The 20,269-nt window shown below is 44.7% G+C and overlaps 1 protein-coding gene across 6 annotated transcripts in view; it reads left to right on the top strand.

The window, feature by feature from the left end:
* Nucleotides 1–20,269, top strand: part of cep78 (centrosomal protein 78) — a 137,656-nt gene that overhangs the window by 103,099 nt on the left and 14,288 nt on the right. For all 6 annotated transcript variants that reach the window (XR_015078137.1, XM_085985780.1, XM_085985763.1 and 3 more), the window contains 4 exons: nt 4,018–4,164; nt 5,837–5,914; nt 8,288–8,454; nt 11,915–12,071. Coding sequence is in view for 5 of the 6 variants with exons in the window: in XM_085985780.1 (XP_085841906.1) it covers nt 4,018–4,164; nt 5,837–5,914; nt 8,288–8,454; nt 11,915–12,071 (549 nt within the window). In the remaining variant the exon portion in view is untranslated. The remainder of the gene's footprint in view (nt 1–4,017; nt 4,165–5,836; nt 5,915–8,287; nt 8,455–11,914; nt 12,072–20,269) is intronic.

Genomic DNA, 20,269 nt, shown 5'->3' with positions numbered 1-20,269 from the left:
TTAGGCTGGATAGCTCTTTGTTGGCCGGCGCGGACACGATGGGCTGAAATGGCCTCCTTCCGTGCTGCAACTTTCTATGATTCTAACATGAGCTTGAAGGGGGCATATGGGGAGATTGGAGAGAAACTACAGAAATGTATGGGTTCAGGGCTCAGATGGGGAAATTTTGGGGAGGTTTGGCTTGGTGGGGCAAGGGGAAGAGGGGAGAAAGCAGCTGAATGCTTTCAGCCTTAGTAACAGAAGTCCACAAGCTCTTTGCACTTGTTCGAGATGAGGGTGGAGGGAGTAAGGGTTAGTGGGGAAAAAAAGCCGGGAGTCATCTTTGCTTTCCAGGATGATCCTAGAGCATTAGGTGGTCTTCTGGCAAGTGGGGGCAGAAAATTGATCAGAGAGCTTTTACGGCAGCTCCCATCAATTCCAGTTACTTCTGGGATTTTCTGCCAAGAGTGATATTTGGTGGTGGAAATGGCTAAATTCAAATAAGGCCACAGTGATGGAGTGACATTGTATGTCACATTTTCTGTCATTTTTGTACTGGTATCCAGCAATATCGGGGACAACTGAAGTGGTTTTAAATTTTAAAGGACCCAAGGTTGTTCTTTAGTTGGTTGGTGAAGTCTTCCACAGTGGCAGATTTTCCACATTCCTGGGAAGCAACTAGTTTATCTACTGGAAGGCAAGGTGGCCTTTTTTAAGCTGAAGCAGGTATCCAACTTCTGCAACAGGAACCGTTATGTACCCTTAATACTGCTGGGAGCCAGCCCACAATAGGCAAGTTAGGCTGACTCTGGGAAATCCAGTGGGGTTAGTGCTGAATCGCACAGGTGGGTGGCAGTATCACTTTGCTGTGCTTCCAGCAGAAATGTTGGCAAATTGGAAGACCCAGCCCTATTGTCCACTAACTGAACCTTGTATATAAATATTAAAGTTAAAGTTGAACAAAATATATTCTAGCCTGAATTCTCTGCACCAGTGTATTAGAAAAGAAAGAAATGAACTTGTGATTATATTGTGGGCTATTTGTATGGTTAATTATCCATAATGAGCAATATGGTGTCTTGGTAAAGCTGCTTGTAAAAATGGTGATATGTCAGTGGTGTGTTTGCATTCAGAATCATTGTGGTTACATAGAAATTATAACTCAGAAATAGACTGTTGAGTCCAACCTCCACCTGAACAGTAGTCCTAATCCCATGTACATGCTCCGTACCCAGATCCCTTACTTCCTGTTTTCTCAACTTTTTCTTTCTCCTCTGCTACCGTCCCCTATCCACCTTTATCCGTGACTCTACCACGCACTCTGCCATCTTAACAAATTACGATTTTCTGACTCTGAAGGCCTCCTATCCATAATGGACATACAGTCCCCCGACACCTGCATACCCCCACCAGGACAGCCTGTGGGCGCTCCTTTTCTTCCTTGAACAGCGGCCCAACCAGTCCGCATCTAACACCACCATCTTCCGTCTGGCCGAAATTGTTTTTCCCCAGAACAACTTGTCCTTTAACTCCGCTCACTTCCTCCAGATAAAAGATCGCAATAGAAACCTGAATAGGTCCTAGCCAATGTTCCTTGGCCACACACCTCTCTGCCTCGGACCGGCTTTTTCAGTGTGTGAAAGGGCCGCGTAGTCCTTTAAAGGGACTGTGCACCCAAAGTAAAAATAAAATGGAACATTAGTCCTAGCTGTGCCTATTTTTTTGTAGGATATGTTGAACACTATGGCCTAGAAATTCGGTGGGCTGCGCCACCAGTTAGCGCCTAAAGAGGGCACTCAGTGGCTTTAGCATCACTGGCCACGCCTCCCGCGATATTTAGCTGGGGCGCTAATGGCAGCGTTGGCCTGTTGCGCTGCGCCGCCACCGATGACGTCATCGGTGTGCGCAGCGCCCTGCTACCGCCTCGATATTCGGTAGCGCCCGCCTCTGTAGCGCCGTTCGCAAATCGCGCCCGGTTCACGGGGCCTACCTGTGGCGGCAGTGGTGCAAATTAAGGTGGAGGTGCGGGGCGGCCGTTTTTTTCGGTGGCCGCCTGCCAGCACCTCCGTCCCCGGCCTCCTGATCTCCCCCCGCGGCAGTGCCGGCTGTTTTCCGAGAGCCCGGAACTTCTCGGCGCCGGGCTCTTTTGCCGGCACTCACGATCTCCGATCGCGCTGGTGCAGGCCCCTCCCCCTTAAGAATGGGAGGAAGGCCTGCAGCACCGCAGCGCAGCGTGTGGCGCTGCGGCACGTTACGCTGCGATATTCAGTTTCAGCGCCCTAAGAGGGACGCGGAGCGCCTCGAGCCTCGCCCCGTGTCCCTCTTGGGGCGTTCAAGCTGAATTTCCGGCGGTCGCAACTGCTCCGATCGCAGCGGTAATTCCGGCGCCCAGGCGAGCTTGGTGCCCCGTTTGCGCCTCCACCCAATTTCTCCCCCTATTTGTTTCCAGCCCTACTCGGGTCCCTCCCTGACCTCTTTTTCTGTTACATTAATGACTGTGACAGTCATGCTTTCTGCTGTCGTAATTAATTTTGCTTCCAATTTCCATCTTTACATGGTCCATTTTTGACTCTTCCTTTACTTATCTAGCTCCATCTCTGGGGATAGACTGTTCACTGACATATGCTACAAGCCCACTGACTCCCATAACGACCTCTATTATAATTCCTCCCACTCGGCTTCCCGTAAGGACTCCATTTCCTTCGCTCAGTTTCTCCATCATCTTCCACATCAGAGTTTCTGAAATGTCCTCCTTTTTTCCTCAACCGAGATTCCCTCAACTTAGTTGTATCCATCCCATTTCCCAAACTTCTGCCCTCACATCTCCTCGCTCCCAGAACCAAAATAGGGTGCTCCTTATCCCACCTTCCACCCCACCAGCCTTCACATTTGAATGATCATCCTCTGCCATTTTCACCACCTCAAACCCAATCCCACCACCAAACACATCTTCCCCTCTCTTTTCAGCATTCCAAAAGGACCGTTCTCTCCATGACCTCGTAGTCCACTCCTCCATGACCCCTACTACCTGCTCTCCTTCCCCAGCACCCTCCCATGCAAGCGCAGGAGATGCAATACCTGCCTGTTCACATCCTCCCATACCACCATCGGGGGACCAAAACTATCCTTCCTGATGAGACTGCGATTACTTGTACTCTTCCAACCTAGTTTACTGCCTTTGCTGCTCACGATGCAGTCTCCTTTACTATATTCGGTTTTATTTTCTTATGTATTATTAGCCCTAGATGTGTCATATGCCTCTTTTGAGTCACATTTTAATTTTAACATCTCTACTCGTCAAAGGAACTCCAGCTTTAATTGCTCCACTTTTACATATGAAATCTTTATCTTAATCGTCTGTTTGAGCATGATAAAAAGGATAAACATAATCCATCATCTTGTCAGCATTTCCAGCAGTTGCTAATTTGCTTTGAACTTGTATCCAGTAAAAAGTTGACCTTGGTACTTGGAACAACCAGAATGAAGCAATTTAAGTCGGGTATAGCCACCCAGATACAGAGCAAAACTCCCTTTACTCTGTCATATCAATATTCCTTAATTGCAACCTTGGATGCTAACAGCCAGCAGAGAGAAGTTTCATCAGTTTGGATTGGATTTGGACTAAGGTTGTAAGGAGGACTGTGTGCTAATTTATTACACTACTCTGTATCGTAAGTTGACATTTCCTAAAATGGAAGTGTAACTTGATTCTTCGACATTTTCACTTGCCAGACTAAGATGAAGTACTGAAACAAAATATTTTTGAAAATTAAAAGGCTTGTATATTGAATGTTTCTACTTTAATCAATTTCACATGACGAGACTGGGTGATACAGAAGGTAAACAAAGTGTCATCCTTTCACTTCTGTTGCCGAGTTTAAATCCACCCAGACTAATAACATAAAATTGGTCTTTTTAAAATAGAATACCAGAATTTAGATCCTCCTTCATTACCACCTGTACTCTAGTGATGTATGATAAATAATTACTTTCAGTAAGATGAATATTTAGATTGAATTGCCAATTCTTTGAGTGCAGGCTAGCAACCCAGTGAAGGTCACATTGGAGAGCGCATCATCTTCAGAAACTGAAGAGCCTATCTGTACTCCTAAGACAGTAATGCAGATGACTGTTGCGGGAGATTCATCTGAAGCAATCACAGTGAAGCAATACAAACGCTTAAAGGTAATGCTGTATATGATTTAACCATTAATACATTAAAGCATAAACTTTCCTTTCTAGGTTTTAAAAATCAGTATTTTTATTGGACGTATGGAACATTTACCAAACTGACACCGATATGTAATATAGTGGTTCTTAAATGTTAATTTTTATATTCTGTTGTAATAGTTGTGGAGATTAAACCCTCTCACTAGCTCAGCTGCTTTGTATGCTTGTTTCAAATGTTTTTAATAAAACTATTATGTACCACAGATTGGAATATTAAAGTTAAATCCTTTCAGCCTATCATTTTTTGTTAAATAACAAATGTTTGATCATGGAACTAAAGTGATTGCAGTACAGCATGAGTCAAGTGAGTTGTCCATTCCTCCCTTTTAGATTTATGTCTTGAAGGCACTGACTCATATTATGGCACAGTTTCACAGATACTGGTTGCCTTCCTGTATATCACCCAAGTAGCTGTTGCTTATCTATGAGCTTAGTGAGTGTTGGCAGCTTGTTCAATTGCTGGGGCAGTCACGGCCGAGTCCGGCATCTATTCACATGCACTTTGCAACAGGTGTCACTGGACAGTGGTCAGGATTTGAAATTTTAGCTCATTTTTCCCCATCCAAAACCCAGCTTCACTTAGGCCAATTGTAGTGCCTTTACTGTCATCCTGGCTGAGCTCAGCTAACTCAGCACAAATAACAAGGTTAAAGAGGAATTTGAAATTGAGGGTAAATATTTTGAAGTCAATGCACTGGCTGTAGAGGCATCAAAGCAGGTCAACAGGGACAGGCAACGGCATACAGACTTTGCATGGGATAGGAGACGTTTGGAAGTGTTCTGGGTTAAGTTGTAATTTGCAGGACAGAGCTAGATAAGCTGGCAAGCAGAACATTGGAGACATCAAACTTAAGGTGACAAAGATATGAATGATAATTTCAGCAGCAGTGTGCATGTGATAGGAGATAGGTGGCTGATGTGCCGGAAGTGGAAGTAGATGGTTTTGGTGATGGATCAGATGTGGGGTTTGAATCTCAACTCCGGATTGAACAGGAAACAGAGGTTGCACACCATTAATTTCAGTTTGAGAAGCAGCAGGGAAGGCAAATGGAATCAGTGACTAAGGTGTAAATTTTCTGCCGAGAGCTGAAGAGGATGGCTTTTGTCTTCCTGATTTAGCTGAAGGAAGTTCTGATTTATCTGGGACTTGATTTTTGATGGGTAGTCGGACAGCATAGTAACAACTGTGGAATTGAGCCTGATGATGGAAAAGTAAAGTTGGATGTCATCAGTGCATGTGGAATCAAACTCCACACTTGTGGATGATGATGCCAAAGGACAATTTGTTGATGAGGAATAAAAAGGGCTGAGAATGAACCTGGGAATCAAGCCTTGATTAGATGACCTGCATGATTGAGTTTGATACTCAGAGACATATATATCAATGTCTACGGTTAGGTAACACTATGCCTTCGTCAACAACCCTTGGGGGAACCCAAGCTATCCACTTGAGCATCTAAATTTTTATCTTCTATTGATGTCTTCAAAACAAAATCAGTTAATCTCGACTGTTGGTAGATTTTGGTAACTGCATTCATATGAATTCCTTAAGCTTTACAAACATGATCAATACAGAGCACTCCAGCTCAGCAAGAATCAATTTCTTACTTTTAATTTTTTGTTTCAGGTGGAACTAGAAGAATGTCGACTGAGGCTGGAGGAAGAAATGAGAGCACGAACAAAGGTTGATGCTCGATTGATGGAGGTAATGGGGAAGCCAAGCTTTTTAAAAAAATTTATTCTGTCTTCCTATAGATTAATTAATTTTATATTCATTTAGTTGAAGTATAATTTGAGACTGGAATTTTTAATTGTTTTTGCCTTCAGTATATTGCATCGGTTATTAGCCTGTGAACCTGTAAATAAAGAGAATACAAACATCAAGAGGAATTGAGTCTCACCATAATCCAGCACAGTTTCTGTACTTATGGCACTTGTCAGTTTCATATTGTCTCACATAGCTTGGGGCTAGAGCTATGCAATGAGTTGCAAGTTTGGAACTTTTTTTAACTAATATAATCAGGGTTAGGTCACAATTGGAATAATGTCTTTGTTAATATTCAGTCATTAGTTCATCAAGTTTTTAATCTTTTTTCTATATTTGATTCCACGAATAACAATAATTTTGAAAAGGACTGAAACAAGCTTTTTGCCCCAGTTCCAGCAGATTCAACATTACATTTTCTACTATTATGTAGTTAGATATTTAAGTTTCATTAGCTAACAAATAAAATTATTTTACAATCCTCAACAACTAGCTTATCTATCCATATTTCCAGCATTCTATCACAATTTTACTTTATTGCAGCAACTATCATCATAGATCGGAAGATCTGAGTTTGTTAATGGGGTGCACTTGATAGTGCATTTTAATTATCCATTGAATAATTAAAGAGGAAAAGAGCTCTTCAGGCCTGTTTTAATACTACTTCTGCTGTGTTTTTTTTATTTAAGTAGAAGCTTATGTTATTTGCCAAGTTTGCATATATGAACAAATCATCAAGTTGCATATAAAATCATATTGGCAAACACACGGTTGTATGGATGCATATAGTTAGGTAGCACTATCCCAGAAGCTTTGAGGCCATTTCTTAGGGAATATAACAGTTCTGTTTATTAGAAGTGCCCTGCAGGCTGGAATTTTGACTGAAAGAGCTTGTTCTTGACTAATGGAGGCGAGGGGAATCCAGCAACAGGAAATTTTACCCATGATATTAACTGAATAACTCACAAGTGATGGTCACAAGTGACTGAAGGTATTTAATTTGTCTGACTATTGGTCATGATGTATTCTATGAGGCTTGTATATTTTAATCATAGGTAGAGAGAATAATAATGATTGTGTTGTATTTTTTTAGTTTGGGAACATCATAGAATATACAGCACAGGAACAGGCCATTCGACCCGACTAGTCTGTGCTGGTGTTTATGCTCCACACGAGTCTCCTCCCATTCCATCTCAGCCTTTCTGCATATCTTTCTATTTCCATTTCTCTCATGTACTCATAGGAACAGGAGTCGGCCATTTAGCCCCTCGAGCCTGTTCCGCTATTCAATGAGATCATGGCTGATCTGTGACCTAACTCCACATACCTGCCTTTGCCCCATATCCCTTAATACCTTTGGTTAACAAAAATCTATCAATGTCAGATTTAAAATTAACAATTGACCTAGCATCAACTGCAATTTGTGGAAGAGAGTTCTATATTTGATTCCGTACCTCCCGGACCACCAGGTAGGCGCGGATTTTTTTTTGCGGATCAGAGGAATTTCCCCGCAGGAAGCCTCCGACCGCAAATTCAGGGCCATTCTCTCTGCTTCTACCCTGTCCAACCCAATCATAATTTTAAAGACCTCTATCAGCTCACCTCTAAGTACAGGAAACTTTGGTTTATCCGGAGGTTAACTGTCCGGAATGCTCGAGCCACCGGCAAAAATCAGGAGCCGTTTCGTTAGGTTTTTTTTCTTTTCGTTGCTTTTTTTTCACCAGTCAGGCTCTGCAAGGTCTCGCTGAAGCTGTTGCTAAGCTACAGAGAAGCTTGCAAGGTACGGCCGACTGTTTAGAAGCTGTTGCTAAGCAACAGGGTTTGTTGCCAGATACGGAGCTCAAAATCTTCGTATGTTTCAACATTAGCGCTGGTTTGTCCGGCAGTTTTGATGGGACAGCAACAGCTCGGTCCTGTCGGTGCTGGATAGCACAAAGTTTCCTGTATTCTCTTTTCTAAATAAAAAAAGTTCCAACCTATTCAATCTTTCAAGATCGGCTAAAATTACTTTTTAATGTCTATTTTATTTTCAGTGGCATGCAAGTTTTATAACTTAGAAATATTTTATGACCATTGGAAGTGCCGCTTGACCAATAGCTTAGTGTTTTGCTACAATATAGACATGGCTACCTTTAGCATGTGATACAAGTTCAAGTCCCCTATAAAGTGAGTTTGTACTGTTGACTGCTTAAACTTCAACAATGAAATAAGTAAATGTTTGATATGATTAACAGAGTGAATCAGAAAATAGAATGATGCCTTCTAAACATACATTACAAAATAGTTTATTTGTCCTTTGCTTACCTTTGGTAGCTTGAGGTTGAGAATACCCGGCTTCGGAACATCAATCTATCTCTATCTGATGCTCTGCATACACAATCAATAACAAGTACCATTCTTGAGGACGAAGGTGTGCTAGAAAGCATTGAAGCTTCTTTCCAGAAATTTCATGCTTTTTTAGATCTCTTAAAAGATGCTGGGTAAGTTGTAGTACATTTCTCTTTCTGCATTTCCTTGCTGCTTCATAAATATTGCTTGTATTTAAAATGTGGTAATGTGAGCAACAGTGTTGTTTACTCTGGAAATACATTTCACAGTATAACTTAATTCATTCATAAATTGCTGGCAACGCAGATCACCTGTGCCTGCAGTAACATTACCTAATAGATTAATTGACACAGAGGCCTAATATCTGTAACCCCTGACTGACCTTGCCAATAAAAAAAAGAAAGCTCGGTTAAGGAAGGATATACTTGCCTTAGAGGGAGCGCAACAATGGTTTACTAGGCTGATTCCTGGGGTGGGGAGATTGAGTAAACTAGGCCTACATTCCCTAGAGTTTAGAAGAATGAGAGGTGATCTCATTGAAACATATAAAATTCTTAAGGGGCTTGACACAGTAGATGCTGGGAGGATGGTTCCCCTGGCTGGGGAATCTAGAACTAGGGGTTGCATTCTCAGAATAAGGGGGTGGCCATTTAGGCCTGAAATGAGAAGAAATTTCTTCACTCAAAGGGTGGTGAATCTTTGGAATTCTCTACCCCAGAGAGCTGTGGATGCTTAGTCGTTAAGTATATTCAAGACAGCGATCGATGGATTTTTGAGTACTAAGGGACTCAAGGGACATGGGGATAATGCGGGAAGGTGGAGTTGAGGTAAAAGATCAACCATGATCTTACTGAATGGCAGAGCAGGGTCGAATGGCCTACTCCTGCTCCTATTTCTTATGTTCTTATGTTCTGACATGCAGGACGAAGACCAATTAAATGCTGGCTAAGAGCATCTACAATTTTTGCGTTCTGACCTCATGTATTTGTTTAATAGCTATTAGATTTGACCACATCTCTCCCTTAGTAGCAGAATAATACATTGTAAATTACAAGATATAATGCACCTATCCTTATAATTATTGTTAGCAACACCATAGCAACTTCACTAATACATATGGTGCATAGGTACATTCTCTTTCACATTTCAGATGTCACAATTACAGGTGCAAAGACATATGGAGGGAAAAAAATAAATTTTAATGCATGGTACTTTTGATCTAGAGTCTGAAATTAACAAGCATTTTCCAGTCTCCACAGTTTTCTCAGCAAGCAACAATTCAACCCTGATTGACTGAAAGCTGTGGTACATATACAAAGCAATTTTTAAGAAAAAAGAGAAAGAAAGCCAACATAATGCTGAGGGCTTCTGACCTGGAGCCAAAACTGACGGATATTTTCCAGTCTCCACAGTTCCTTCATCAAACAGCCTTTAAAAACCGATTGGCTTGAAGTCCATGGTCCGAATATCCCATGTCACCTCTAACCCTGCTTCACCTGAATCAGTAAGAACTAAACACTTCAGTCAGGAAGTCTTGCTACAACTGTACAGGGCATTGGTGAGACAACACCTGGAGTACTGCGTACAGTTTTGGTCTCCTTATTTAAGGAAGGATATACTTGCATTGGAGGCAGTTCAGAGAATGTTCACTAGGTTGATTCCGGAGTTGAAGGGGTTGTCTTATGAGGAAAGGTTGAGCAGGTTGGGCCTATACTCATTGGAGTTTAGAAGAATGAGACGTGATCTTATTGAAACCTAAGATTCTGATGGGGCTTGACAGGGTAGATGCAGGGAGGATGTTTCCCCTCATGGGAGAATCTAGAACTAGGGGGCATAGTTTCAGAATAAGGAGTCGCCCATTTAAAACGGAGATGAGGAGGAATTTCTTCTCTGAGAGTCGTGAATCTTTGGAATTCTCTACCCCAGAGAGCTGTGGAGGCTGAGTCATTGAATATATTCAAGGCAGAGATGGACAGATTTTTGAAAAACAGGGGAATCAAGGGTTATGGGAAGCGGGCAGGAAAGTGGAGTTGAAGCCAAGATCAGATCAGCCATGATCTTATTGAATGGTGGAGCAGGCTCGAGGGGCCGAATGGCCTACTCCTGCTCCTATTTCTTATGTTCACTCTTTGTGAGCACATCTTTAACAAAAGTCTTTTCATGCCAGAAATAACATTTATAACATAATAAGCACCAAAAAAATCTCAAAACTTACTGGAAAAAAACCCTATACCATCTGTTAGTATTGAAAAAAACATTTGCCCTCAAAGGCCTCCCTTCTGTCCAAGAACTTGCCTTGTAACCTCTTTCCACAGCTCGGATTGTTTAGCTGGAAGTTCGATTTTGACATTTTTCAGGCTTCCACACGTGCAATCTGACCGTCCTTTGCTCTCTGTCTTCTGTTGTGTCATACATATGCGACTCTTGAAGCCTCTGCACGCTTTGGAAGCACTTGCTAATACTCAGCTATTTCTGAAAAGTCTGGAAGAAAGGAATGGTAGCCAACTTCCCTCTCCACTTCTGGTGCTAGTTCACTTCCAAACTCGACTAAAATAGCGATGAACAAGTAAGTGCTGTTACATTACAAATAAAATTGCATCTCCATTTTTTCATATTTAAACTCAGCAATTTATACTGCAGCCTGAAAAATACAATCAAAACCATTAGTGGGCAAGCAGAATGCTGTGTTTTCACTCTTCTGGTTTATTCAGAAAATAACAGCAACAACCAGACACCTTGCATCATGTTGCCATTGAGGAAGAACCAAGGGAAGTAAGAAATTAGGATTGAAAGAACACAATTTCAGACACCAGGAAGAAGCAAAAAAAGTAGAAAAACTTACAGAACTCAATTAAAAAATTTGTTAACAAAGACATATGTACAGACTTTTTTTGGCAAGATAGGGGAATGTTTGTAAAATAGATGCAGAGTGTATTGGAGCAGCTCTTGCACATTTCTGGTAAGTTGTAAATGGTGTTGAATGCAGTGAGGGCAAGGTGACTGCAAATGTGAAACTTTCTTATTAAAGTGTTTTGTCACAAGGTATGACTCTCCTTTTAACTTGGATACCCTGCTGGGGTCATGGAACTTCTTCCAGCACGGAGTTGCCATGTGTTAGGGTTGTTGAAGGTGGCACTGACTGCGAAGGCCAGCTCCTGCCACTGTACCTGGGCCATATTCCTTTCCTCAGCTTCAAGAAACATCAGCAACCTTTCCTTTATTTGCGCTAACAAAACCTCTACGGAGAAATCTGAAAACTCGGGGCTTTGGGCCCTGCTGCCGCACTCGCAGGAATGCTTCTTGCAATCACTCTTCAAAGTCCTTGTTGCCTGATGTTACATCTGTTTTCTGCTCCTTCAAGCTGCTGCATCACCAATTTCCTGCCTCTCTAAAGGTGAGCTCCCAATAGCAAATGGTTTATAGTGCTGGGGGCCCACCTTTAATATTATAACAATCCTGACTAAGGAAAACATGATGGGGTCAGAGTGGGGTCACATGGGTGGTGGATATCCTGCCCTGATGCTTGTCTAGCCACAGAAGAATAGGTTTTGTACAGTGCTGTTAAGTTGTGTTGTACTTTATCTCAACACTATGTATGTATATGTTTTGCAGTCTTGGGCAATTGGCCACCATAGCTGGAATAGACCAATTAGACTTTGGTCCTGTAGGACGACCTCAGTTGTCATCCAGTGTTGGAAAGGATAAGAAAGAACAAGGAGGTGATTCAACCAAAGAAAAATTACTCCCAGGAGCACCACAAGACAAGGAGGTGAATAAAGTTTAAATTTTTTAAAGAAAGAACTTGTAATTGTATAGCACGTTTTATGTCCTCAGGATTTCCCAAAATGATTCAAAGTTAATTAATTACATTCTGGAGTGCATTCACTGTTCTGTAGGCAAATGCAGCAGCCAATTTGTGCACAGCACGGTCTCACAAACAGCAATGAGATAAATGACCAGTTAATCTGTTTTGATGGTGTTGGTTGATGGATAAATTTTAGTCATGATAAATCTTTAGCCTATTAGGTTAAGAAAATGATTACAGTAATTTAATGAACATGACTTAACTGTCACCTATAATTTGATCAAATCTTTTTTGTGCAGAATGCATTATTGCAATAACAAATTAGACCGTTATTTATTATTGGTCCCTCATTTATGTAGGCAGTTGACATATTCTTGTGACATATGTTGTTATTTAATTAACCTTTAGATAATTGATTGTCACATCACTTCATTGATGAACTCCATCTATTTTTGCAAATTCACCTGTAATCACAATGCAACAAGTCTCCCCATCCCTCGGTTAAATACTTTTCTGTTGAAGTAAATTTGTCACAGTAATAAATGTTCATATTTATTAGATTCTTCTAAGGAGCCTAATTTACTCTACGGACAAATCAGACTGAATATTAGGGATTAGACTCGGGGGGAGGGACCGGGGAGAATTTTAACTTCCAAGAGCAATTGGGAGTCAGTTGGTGCAGGGGGAGGGGGGGGAATAAAAGCGCTGAAATTGACTGCGTGTCAGGAAGCCTGCTCCAGCCCGCCGACTTCCCCATTTAACTGAAGCGCATTAGGCTGTGTGCGAGAAACACCCTCGGGAGAGGCAGGTTGCCAATTTAAATATGTTAATAGGTCTTTAAGAGCTAACTTAACAGGGGTTTGGGGATTTAACTATGGGTGCACGAGTTTCCCGGGCTTCCTGGAACTCGGCAGTGAAAGCAAGGTGAGAGCACAGCGGCAATTGTAGGGGCTGAAGAAAAGAAACCCCTCAGCTGCTTTCTTGCCTGATTGTGTGAAAGGCTTTTGCTCACAGTACTTGTTCTGAGAGATCACTTTCACTACTTTGGAGGTCACTTTCACTACTTTGGAGGTCACTTTCACTGCTTTGGAGGTTTATACGTCTGATCTGCACTCTGCAGCTGTGATCTGTCAGATCAGCATGGGTGCTGCTTATTCTGTTTTAGCTTGGACCTCAGATGAGCAGTAGCCTGCTCCTCCCAGACCTGCTGCACCACAGGAGAGAGGGGATATGCAGAGAGGTGTAGCTCGCAGGAGGCGATACTTGCAACACAGGGTGTATAGGCAGAGGATCAGCTTCCTGGACATGTCGGAGCACCAGTGTCTCAGGAGGCTCAGGGTCTCGTGTCAGGTGGTGGCAGACATTTACAGCCTCTGGACCAAGACCTGCTGCCAAGTGGACCTGGTGTCCATGCTTTACCAGCGGCTATCAAAGTCACCACTGCCTTCAATTTCTTTGCCTCTGGCTTCTTCCAGGGATCTGCCAGAGACATTTGCAGGATCTCTCGGTAGGCCGCCCACAAATGCAGAACACAGGTGACTGACGCCATGTTTGCCAGGGCAGGCAATTATGTACACTTTGCCACTGATGATGCCAGTCAGAATGAGCGGGTGTTCGGGTTTGCGGCTCTGTCTGGCTTCTCACAGGTGCAGAACGTCATCGACTGCATGCATGTGGCAACTAAGGCACCCCCAGATCACCCAGGAGTGTTCGTCAAACGCAAGGGCTTCCGCTCCATCAATGTGCAGCTGGTGTGCATTTTAACTTCCAAGAGCAATTGGGAGTCAGTTGGTGCGGGGGGAGGGGGGGGAGTAAAAGCACTGAAATTGACTGCGTGTCAGGAAGCCTGCTCCAGCCCGCCGACTTCCCCATTTAACTGAAGCGCATTAGGCTGTGTGCGAGAAACACCCTCGGGAGAGGCAGGTTGCCAATTTAAATATGTTGATTATGCAGGTGTGCGCAAGATTCTCATCCAGCTGCCATAATGCTTTCATCCTGCGCCAGTCCACCCTCCCTGATCTCTTTGCACCTCGAAGCAGACTTACCGGCTGGCTGCTTGGAGATGGGGGTACCCACTTAAAACGTGGCTGATGACACCCATGAGAACCCCAACCAATGAGACCCAGGAGTGCTGCAATGAAAGCCATATGACAACCAGATGTGTCATTGAGCAAGCAATCAGCATGCTGAAGATGCGTTTCATGTGCCTCACCAGATCTAGGGGCGCCCTTCAATACGCACCTGCCAGGGTGTCCAGAATGGTCGTGGTGTGCTGCGCTCTGCACAACATTGCACAGCAGCGAAGTTTGGACCTTCAGGAGAAACAAGGCGCAGAACACAGAGCCGAGGAGGAGGAATGTCATGTGGCCAATGCACTAGCAGCTGTGCACATTGCTGCCTGGGATGCCCTCATAATGGTGAGGTTCAGTTAGGTTGCACCAGTGCACCCATCTGACAGCCACATGCTAAACTCACTTGCCCTTTCCCCAACACAAAGCAGTCCTGCAATCGACCAAGCATCCCTTTCACAGTCACCCATTGCTTGGTGTTAAGTCTTGCCTTACTATCCATCACAAGTGAGAAGGCCACTTGCCAAGCAACAGGCAAAAATAGGCAAGACGGGAAAAGGTGCAAACAAAATATATTTATGCAGCTCATAAATTAAACAAACTTAACAATCTAACATTGTGTAACACACCCATGTGCATACTCTTGTGCAACTACAAATCTTTACTCTTACTCTTCCTCTTCCCAGCACTTCTAAGTGGTGCAACCCCTGTGGCTTCAGCAGAGGTAAAGACAGGCTGCTCAGTTCCCTGCTCTGACTACTGAGATGCCATGGCTGACATTCTCTGGGTTTTGGAGCCCGAGAGGGCCCCGCCAAAGACTGCTCCACTTGCACCTGTGCAGGGGCAGACTCGGCCATCAGGACACGAGGCAGTATGTGGGGTACTGACTAAGGGAGAGCACCAGGGGAGAAGTGGAAACGTTTTGGGCAGAGTCCCCGCTTCTAGCTTCTCATGGCCCACCAGCACTTCCCTGCTAGCAATGAGCTGGAGAGCACTTTGCTGCACATCAGTGGGCACTGAATAGCCAAGGCTAGGGTTTTACCAATCCTATTTAAGGTGGCATTCAGAGTGTGCAAGCCATTGGTGAGGGCCTGCATGCACTCGTTTGATTGCCGCGTTTGATGACCCATACAGATGGCCATTCTTTCCATGGACGAAGACATCATCGCAAAGGCCTGTGACATCATGCCACTCATGCTTGAGGCGGACTCCTCCAATCTCTCTGCAAGCATGCACAGTGCGACTAGAAAGCCTGCCAGTACATTGCACATTCTTTGCGGCTGCTCTAGAAGTATTTATTTGTTGACGGCCCCCAAGGTTCAGCATCTACGTCCAGCTGAGTAGAGCTTGAAGTGTCCTACGCCCTCCGACATGGACTCTCCACTGCTGACCCTGTCTCCACCATCTGCTCTTGCTCACTTGTGATGTGTGAGACACCAGGTGAAAACCCAACTGTCTTCCTTACCAGTCCCACTGAAGTGCAAGTAAGTGAGCTGGTGCATGGACTGCATGGGTCCTGTGACTGTGTACCCTCAGAATCTGTGACCTCCTCTGAGGAGGAGCTGTCCTCCTCCTGGACCACCTCCTGCGGGACACTTGATGGCCCTGTGGGAGATTTAAGACATGAATTAGAACTGTCACAGTAAGAATGTTTCAAGTGAACATTATGACCATGATCATATTTCACTGGCTGCTGACATCTAGTCAACATGAGTGAGTGTTGTGTGCCATGTCATAGAGTCATACAGCACAGAAAGAGGCCCTTCGGCCCATCGTGTCTGCGCCGACCATCAATCCCTGTCCAGTCGAATCCCATTTTCCAGCATTTGGTCCATAGCCTTGTATGCAATGGCATTTCAAGTGCTCATCCAAATGCTTCTTGAATGTTATGAGGGTTCCTGCCTCTACCACCCTTTCAGGCAGTGAGTTCCAGATTCCAACCACCCTCTGGGTGAAAAAGTTCCTCCTCAAATCCCCTCTAAACCTCCTGCCCCTTACCTTGAATCTATGCCCCCTTGTTATTGACCCCCCCTACTAAGGGGAAAAGTTCCTCTTTATCTACCCTATCTATGCCCCTCATCATTTTGTACACCTCAATCAGGTCCCCCCTCAGCCTTCTTTGCTCCAAGGAAAACAACCCCAACCTGTTTAGTCTTTCTTCATAGCTGAGGCGCTCCATCCCAGGTAACATCCTGGTGAATCTTCTCTGCACCCTCTCCAAAGCAATCACATCCTTCCTATAGTGAGGCGACCAGAACTGCACACAGTACTCCAGCTGTGGCCTCACCAGCCTTTTGTACAGCTCCATCATAACCTCCCTGCTCTTATATTCTATGCCTCGGCTAATGAAGGCAAGTATCCCATATGCCTTTTTAACCACCTTATCTACCTGTTCCGCTGCCTTCAGGGATCTATGTACATGTACACCAAGGTCCCTCTGACCCTCTGTACTTCCTAGGGTCCTACCACTCATTGTGTATTCCCTTGCCTTATTTGTCCGTCCAAAATGCATCACCTTGCACTTTTCAGGGTTAAATTCCATTTGCCACTTTTCCGCCCATCTGACCAACCCGTTTATATAGTCCTGTAGCCTGAGGCTTTCCTCCTCGCAATTTACCACCCCACCAATTTTCGTGTCATCTGCGAACTTACTGATCATACCTTTTACATTCTCATCCAAATCATTTATGTAGATCACAAACAGCAAGGGTCCCAGCACCGATCCCTGAGGTACCCCACTGGACACAGGCTTCCAGTCACAAAAGCAACCTTCGACCATCACCCTCTGTCTCCTGCCACTCAGCCAGTTTAGGATCCAACGCGCCAAGGCACCCTGGATCCCATGGGCTCTTACCTTCTTGACCAGTCTCCTATGCGGGACTTTCTCAAAAGCTTTACTGAAATCCATGTAAACCACATCCACAGCATTTCCCTCATCCACACACCTAGTCACCCCCTCGAAAAATTCAATCAGATTAGTCAGACATGATTTACCCTTGACAAAGCCATGCTGACTATCCCCGATTAATCCTTGCCTCTCTAAGTGGAGACTAATTTTGTCCCTCAGAATTTTTTCCAATAATTTCCCTACCACAGATGTTAGGCTCACTGGCCTGTAATTCCCTGGTTTATCCCTGCTACCCTTCTTGAATAATGGTACTATGTTAGCTGTTCTCCAGTCCTCTGGTACATCCCCTATGGCCAGAGAGGTTCTGAAAATTTGTGTCAGAGCCCCTGCAATCTCCTCCTTTGCCTCACACAACAGCCTGGGATACATCTCGTCCGGGCCTGGGGATTTATCCACTTTTTGGCCTGCTAAAACTGCTAGTACCTCCTCCCTCTCGATGCTAATATGTTCAAGTATGTCACAGTCCCCTTGCCCGATTTCTATGTCTACATCGTCTTTCTCCATAGTGAACACAGATGCAAAAAATTCATTTAAAACCCCGCCTACATCATCTGGCTCTACACACAGATTGCCACTTTGGTCCCTAATGGGCCCTACCCTTTCCCTGGTTATCCTCTTGCCCTTAATATACTTATAAAACATCTTAGGATTTTCCTTTATTTTGCTCGCCAGTGTTATTTCATGGCCCCTCCTTGCCCTCCTAATTTCTTTTTTAAGTATTCCCCTGCACTTTTTATACTCCTCTAGGGCTTCCTCCGTCTTTAGTCTTTTGTAACTGCCAAAAGCCCCCCTTTTTTTCCTCATGCATTTTTGTATATCCCTTGTCATCCAAGGTTCCCTTTGCTTGTTGGTCCCACCCTTGACCTTTACAGGAACATGTTGGCGTTGTACTCTCTCTATTTCCCTTCTGAAAGTCTCCCACTGCTTTGATGTGGATTTTCCTATAAGTAGCTGCTCCCAGTCCACTTTGGCCAGATCCTGCCTTATCATATTAAAATCGGCCTTTCCCCAATTTAGAACCCTTATTTCCGGGCCGTCTTTGTCTTTTTCCATGACCACCTTAAATCTCACCGAATTATGGTCACTGTCGCTAAAATGCTCTCCTACTGACACTTCCACCACTTGCCCGGCTACATTCCCTAGAATTAGGTCCAGTACCTCCCCCTCTCTTGTAGGACTTTCTACATGTTGGCTCAAAAAGCTCTCCTGGATGCACTTTAAGAATTCTGCACCCTCTAAGCCTTTCACACTCTGACTATCCCAATTAATATTGGGGAAGTTGAAATCCCCCACTATTATTACCCTATTATTTTCGCACTTCTCTGAGATTTGCCTACATATCTGTTCCTCTATCTCCCCCTGACTGTTTGGGGGCCTATAGTACACTCCCAGCAAAGTGCTTGCCCCCTTTTTGTTTTTAAGTTCTACCCATATGGCCTCATTAGAGGAACCCGCTAATATATCATCCCTCCTTACAGCAGTAATTGATTCCTTAATTAATATTGCAACACCCCCTCCCCTTTTACACCCCCCTCTGTCTCGCCTGAAGATTCTATACCCCGGAATATTGAGCTGCCAGTCCTGACCCTCCCTCAACCATGTCTCCGTGATAGCAACAATATCGTACTCCCATGTGTTCAACAACAACTTCAGTTCATCCACCTTATTTGCAAGACTCCTTGCATTAAAATAAATGCATTCCAGCCTTGCCATATTCCCTTTTGCCGTGACATATTTGCTCTGCCTTCCCAGCTGATTTGTTTTTTCCTCCGTATTTGGCTGTAAATCACCCCCTACTATAGTTCCACTCTGTATCCCATCCCCCTGCCAAGTTAGTTTAAACCCCCCCCCCCCAGCAGTGCTAGCAAACCTCCCCGCAAGGATATTGGTCCCCCTCTGGTTCAGGTGTAAACCGTCCGACTTGTACAAGTCCCACCTTTCCCAGAAGCAGACCCAGTGATCCAGGAAACTAAAGCCCTCCCTCCTGCACCATCCCTTTAGCCACGCATTCATCTGTTCTATCTTCCTATTCCTATACTCACTAGCACGTGGCACCGGGAGTAATCCAGAGATTACAACCTTTGAGGTCCTGCTCCTTAATCTTCCACCTAGCTCCCTAAATTCTTGCTGCAGGACCTCATCCCTCTTTTTACCTATGTCGTTGGTACCAATGTGGACCACGACCTCTGGCTGTTCACCCTCCCCCTCCAGAATGCCCTGCAGCCGCTCAGTGACATCCTTGACCCTGGCACCAGGGAGGCAACAAACCATCCTGGATTCACGTCTACGGCCACAGAAACGCCTATCTGTTCCCCTTACTATAGAATCCCCTACCACTATTGCTCTCCCACTCTTTTTCCTCCCTTCCTGGGCAGCAGGAGCACCCCCAGTGCCAGGAAGTTGGCTGCTGCTGCCTTCCCCTGGTGAGTCATCCCCCTCAACAGTATCCAAATCGGTATACCTGTTTGAGAGGGGAATGGTCACAGGGGTCTCCTGCACTACCTGCCTGCTTCTATTGCTCTGCCTGGTGGTCACCCATTTCCTTTCTTCCTGTGCAGCCCTACCCTGCGGTGTGACCAACTCACTAAACGTGTTATCCACGACCCTCTCAGCATCGTGAATGCTCAACAACCCATCCACCCGCAGCTCCAGCGCCTCAATGCGGTCTGCTAGTAGCTGCAGCTGGATGCATTTCCGGCACACGTGGTCATCAGGGGCACCGGCAGTGTCCCTGAATTCCCACATGGAGCAAGAGGAGCATAACATGGGGCTGGGCTCTCCTGGCATGACTTACCCTTTAATTAATTTAAATTAATTCACTATCACCAATTAAAGATATCTCTAAGGCGCTTGTATGGTCTACCAAGAGTCCCTGCTACACCAGAAAAGACCCTAGTAACTATAAACTACAGAGTTAAAGTTTAAAAAAGAGAAATACTCACCAACCAATCACTTACCTGCTCCCTGGTGACGTCACACTCTGATTACTCTTTACCTCTCTCCCTGCTGCTGAGTTGGTGTGCCTCGTTGCTGCCGCCGGTTTTTATGCCGGGCTCCTCCTCGCTGCTCCCTGCTCCGAGTGGTCGGGCCTCGTTGCTGCCGCCGGTTTTTATGCCGGGCTCCTCCTCGCTGCTCCGAGTGGTCGGGCCTCGTTGCTGCCGCCGGTTTTTATGCCGGGCTCCTCC

This window comes from Somniosus microcephalus, chromosome 1, assembly GCF_052327205.1.
Source record: "Somniosus microcephalus isolate GS21.2 chromosome 1, FLI_Smic_1.0, whole genome shotgun sequence".
NCBI classification, from domain to species: domain Eukaryota; kingdom Metazoa; phylum Chordata; class Chondrichthyes; order Squaliformes; family Somniosidae; genus Somniosus; species Somniosus microcephalus.
This window is presented reverse-complemented; position numbering and strand designations above follow the sequence as displayed.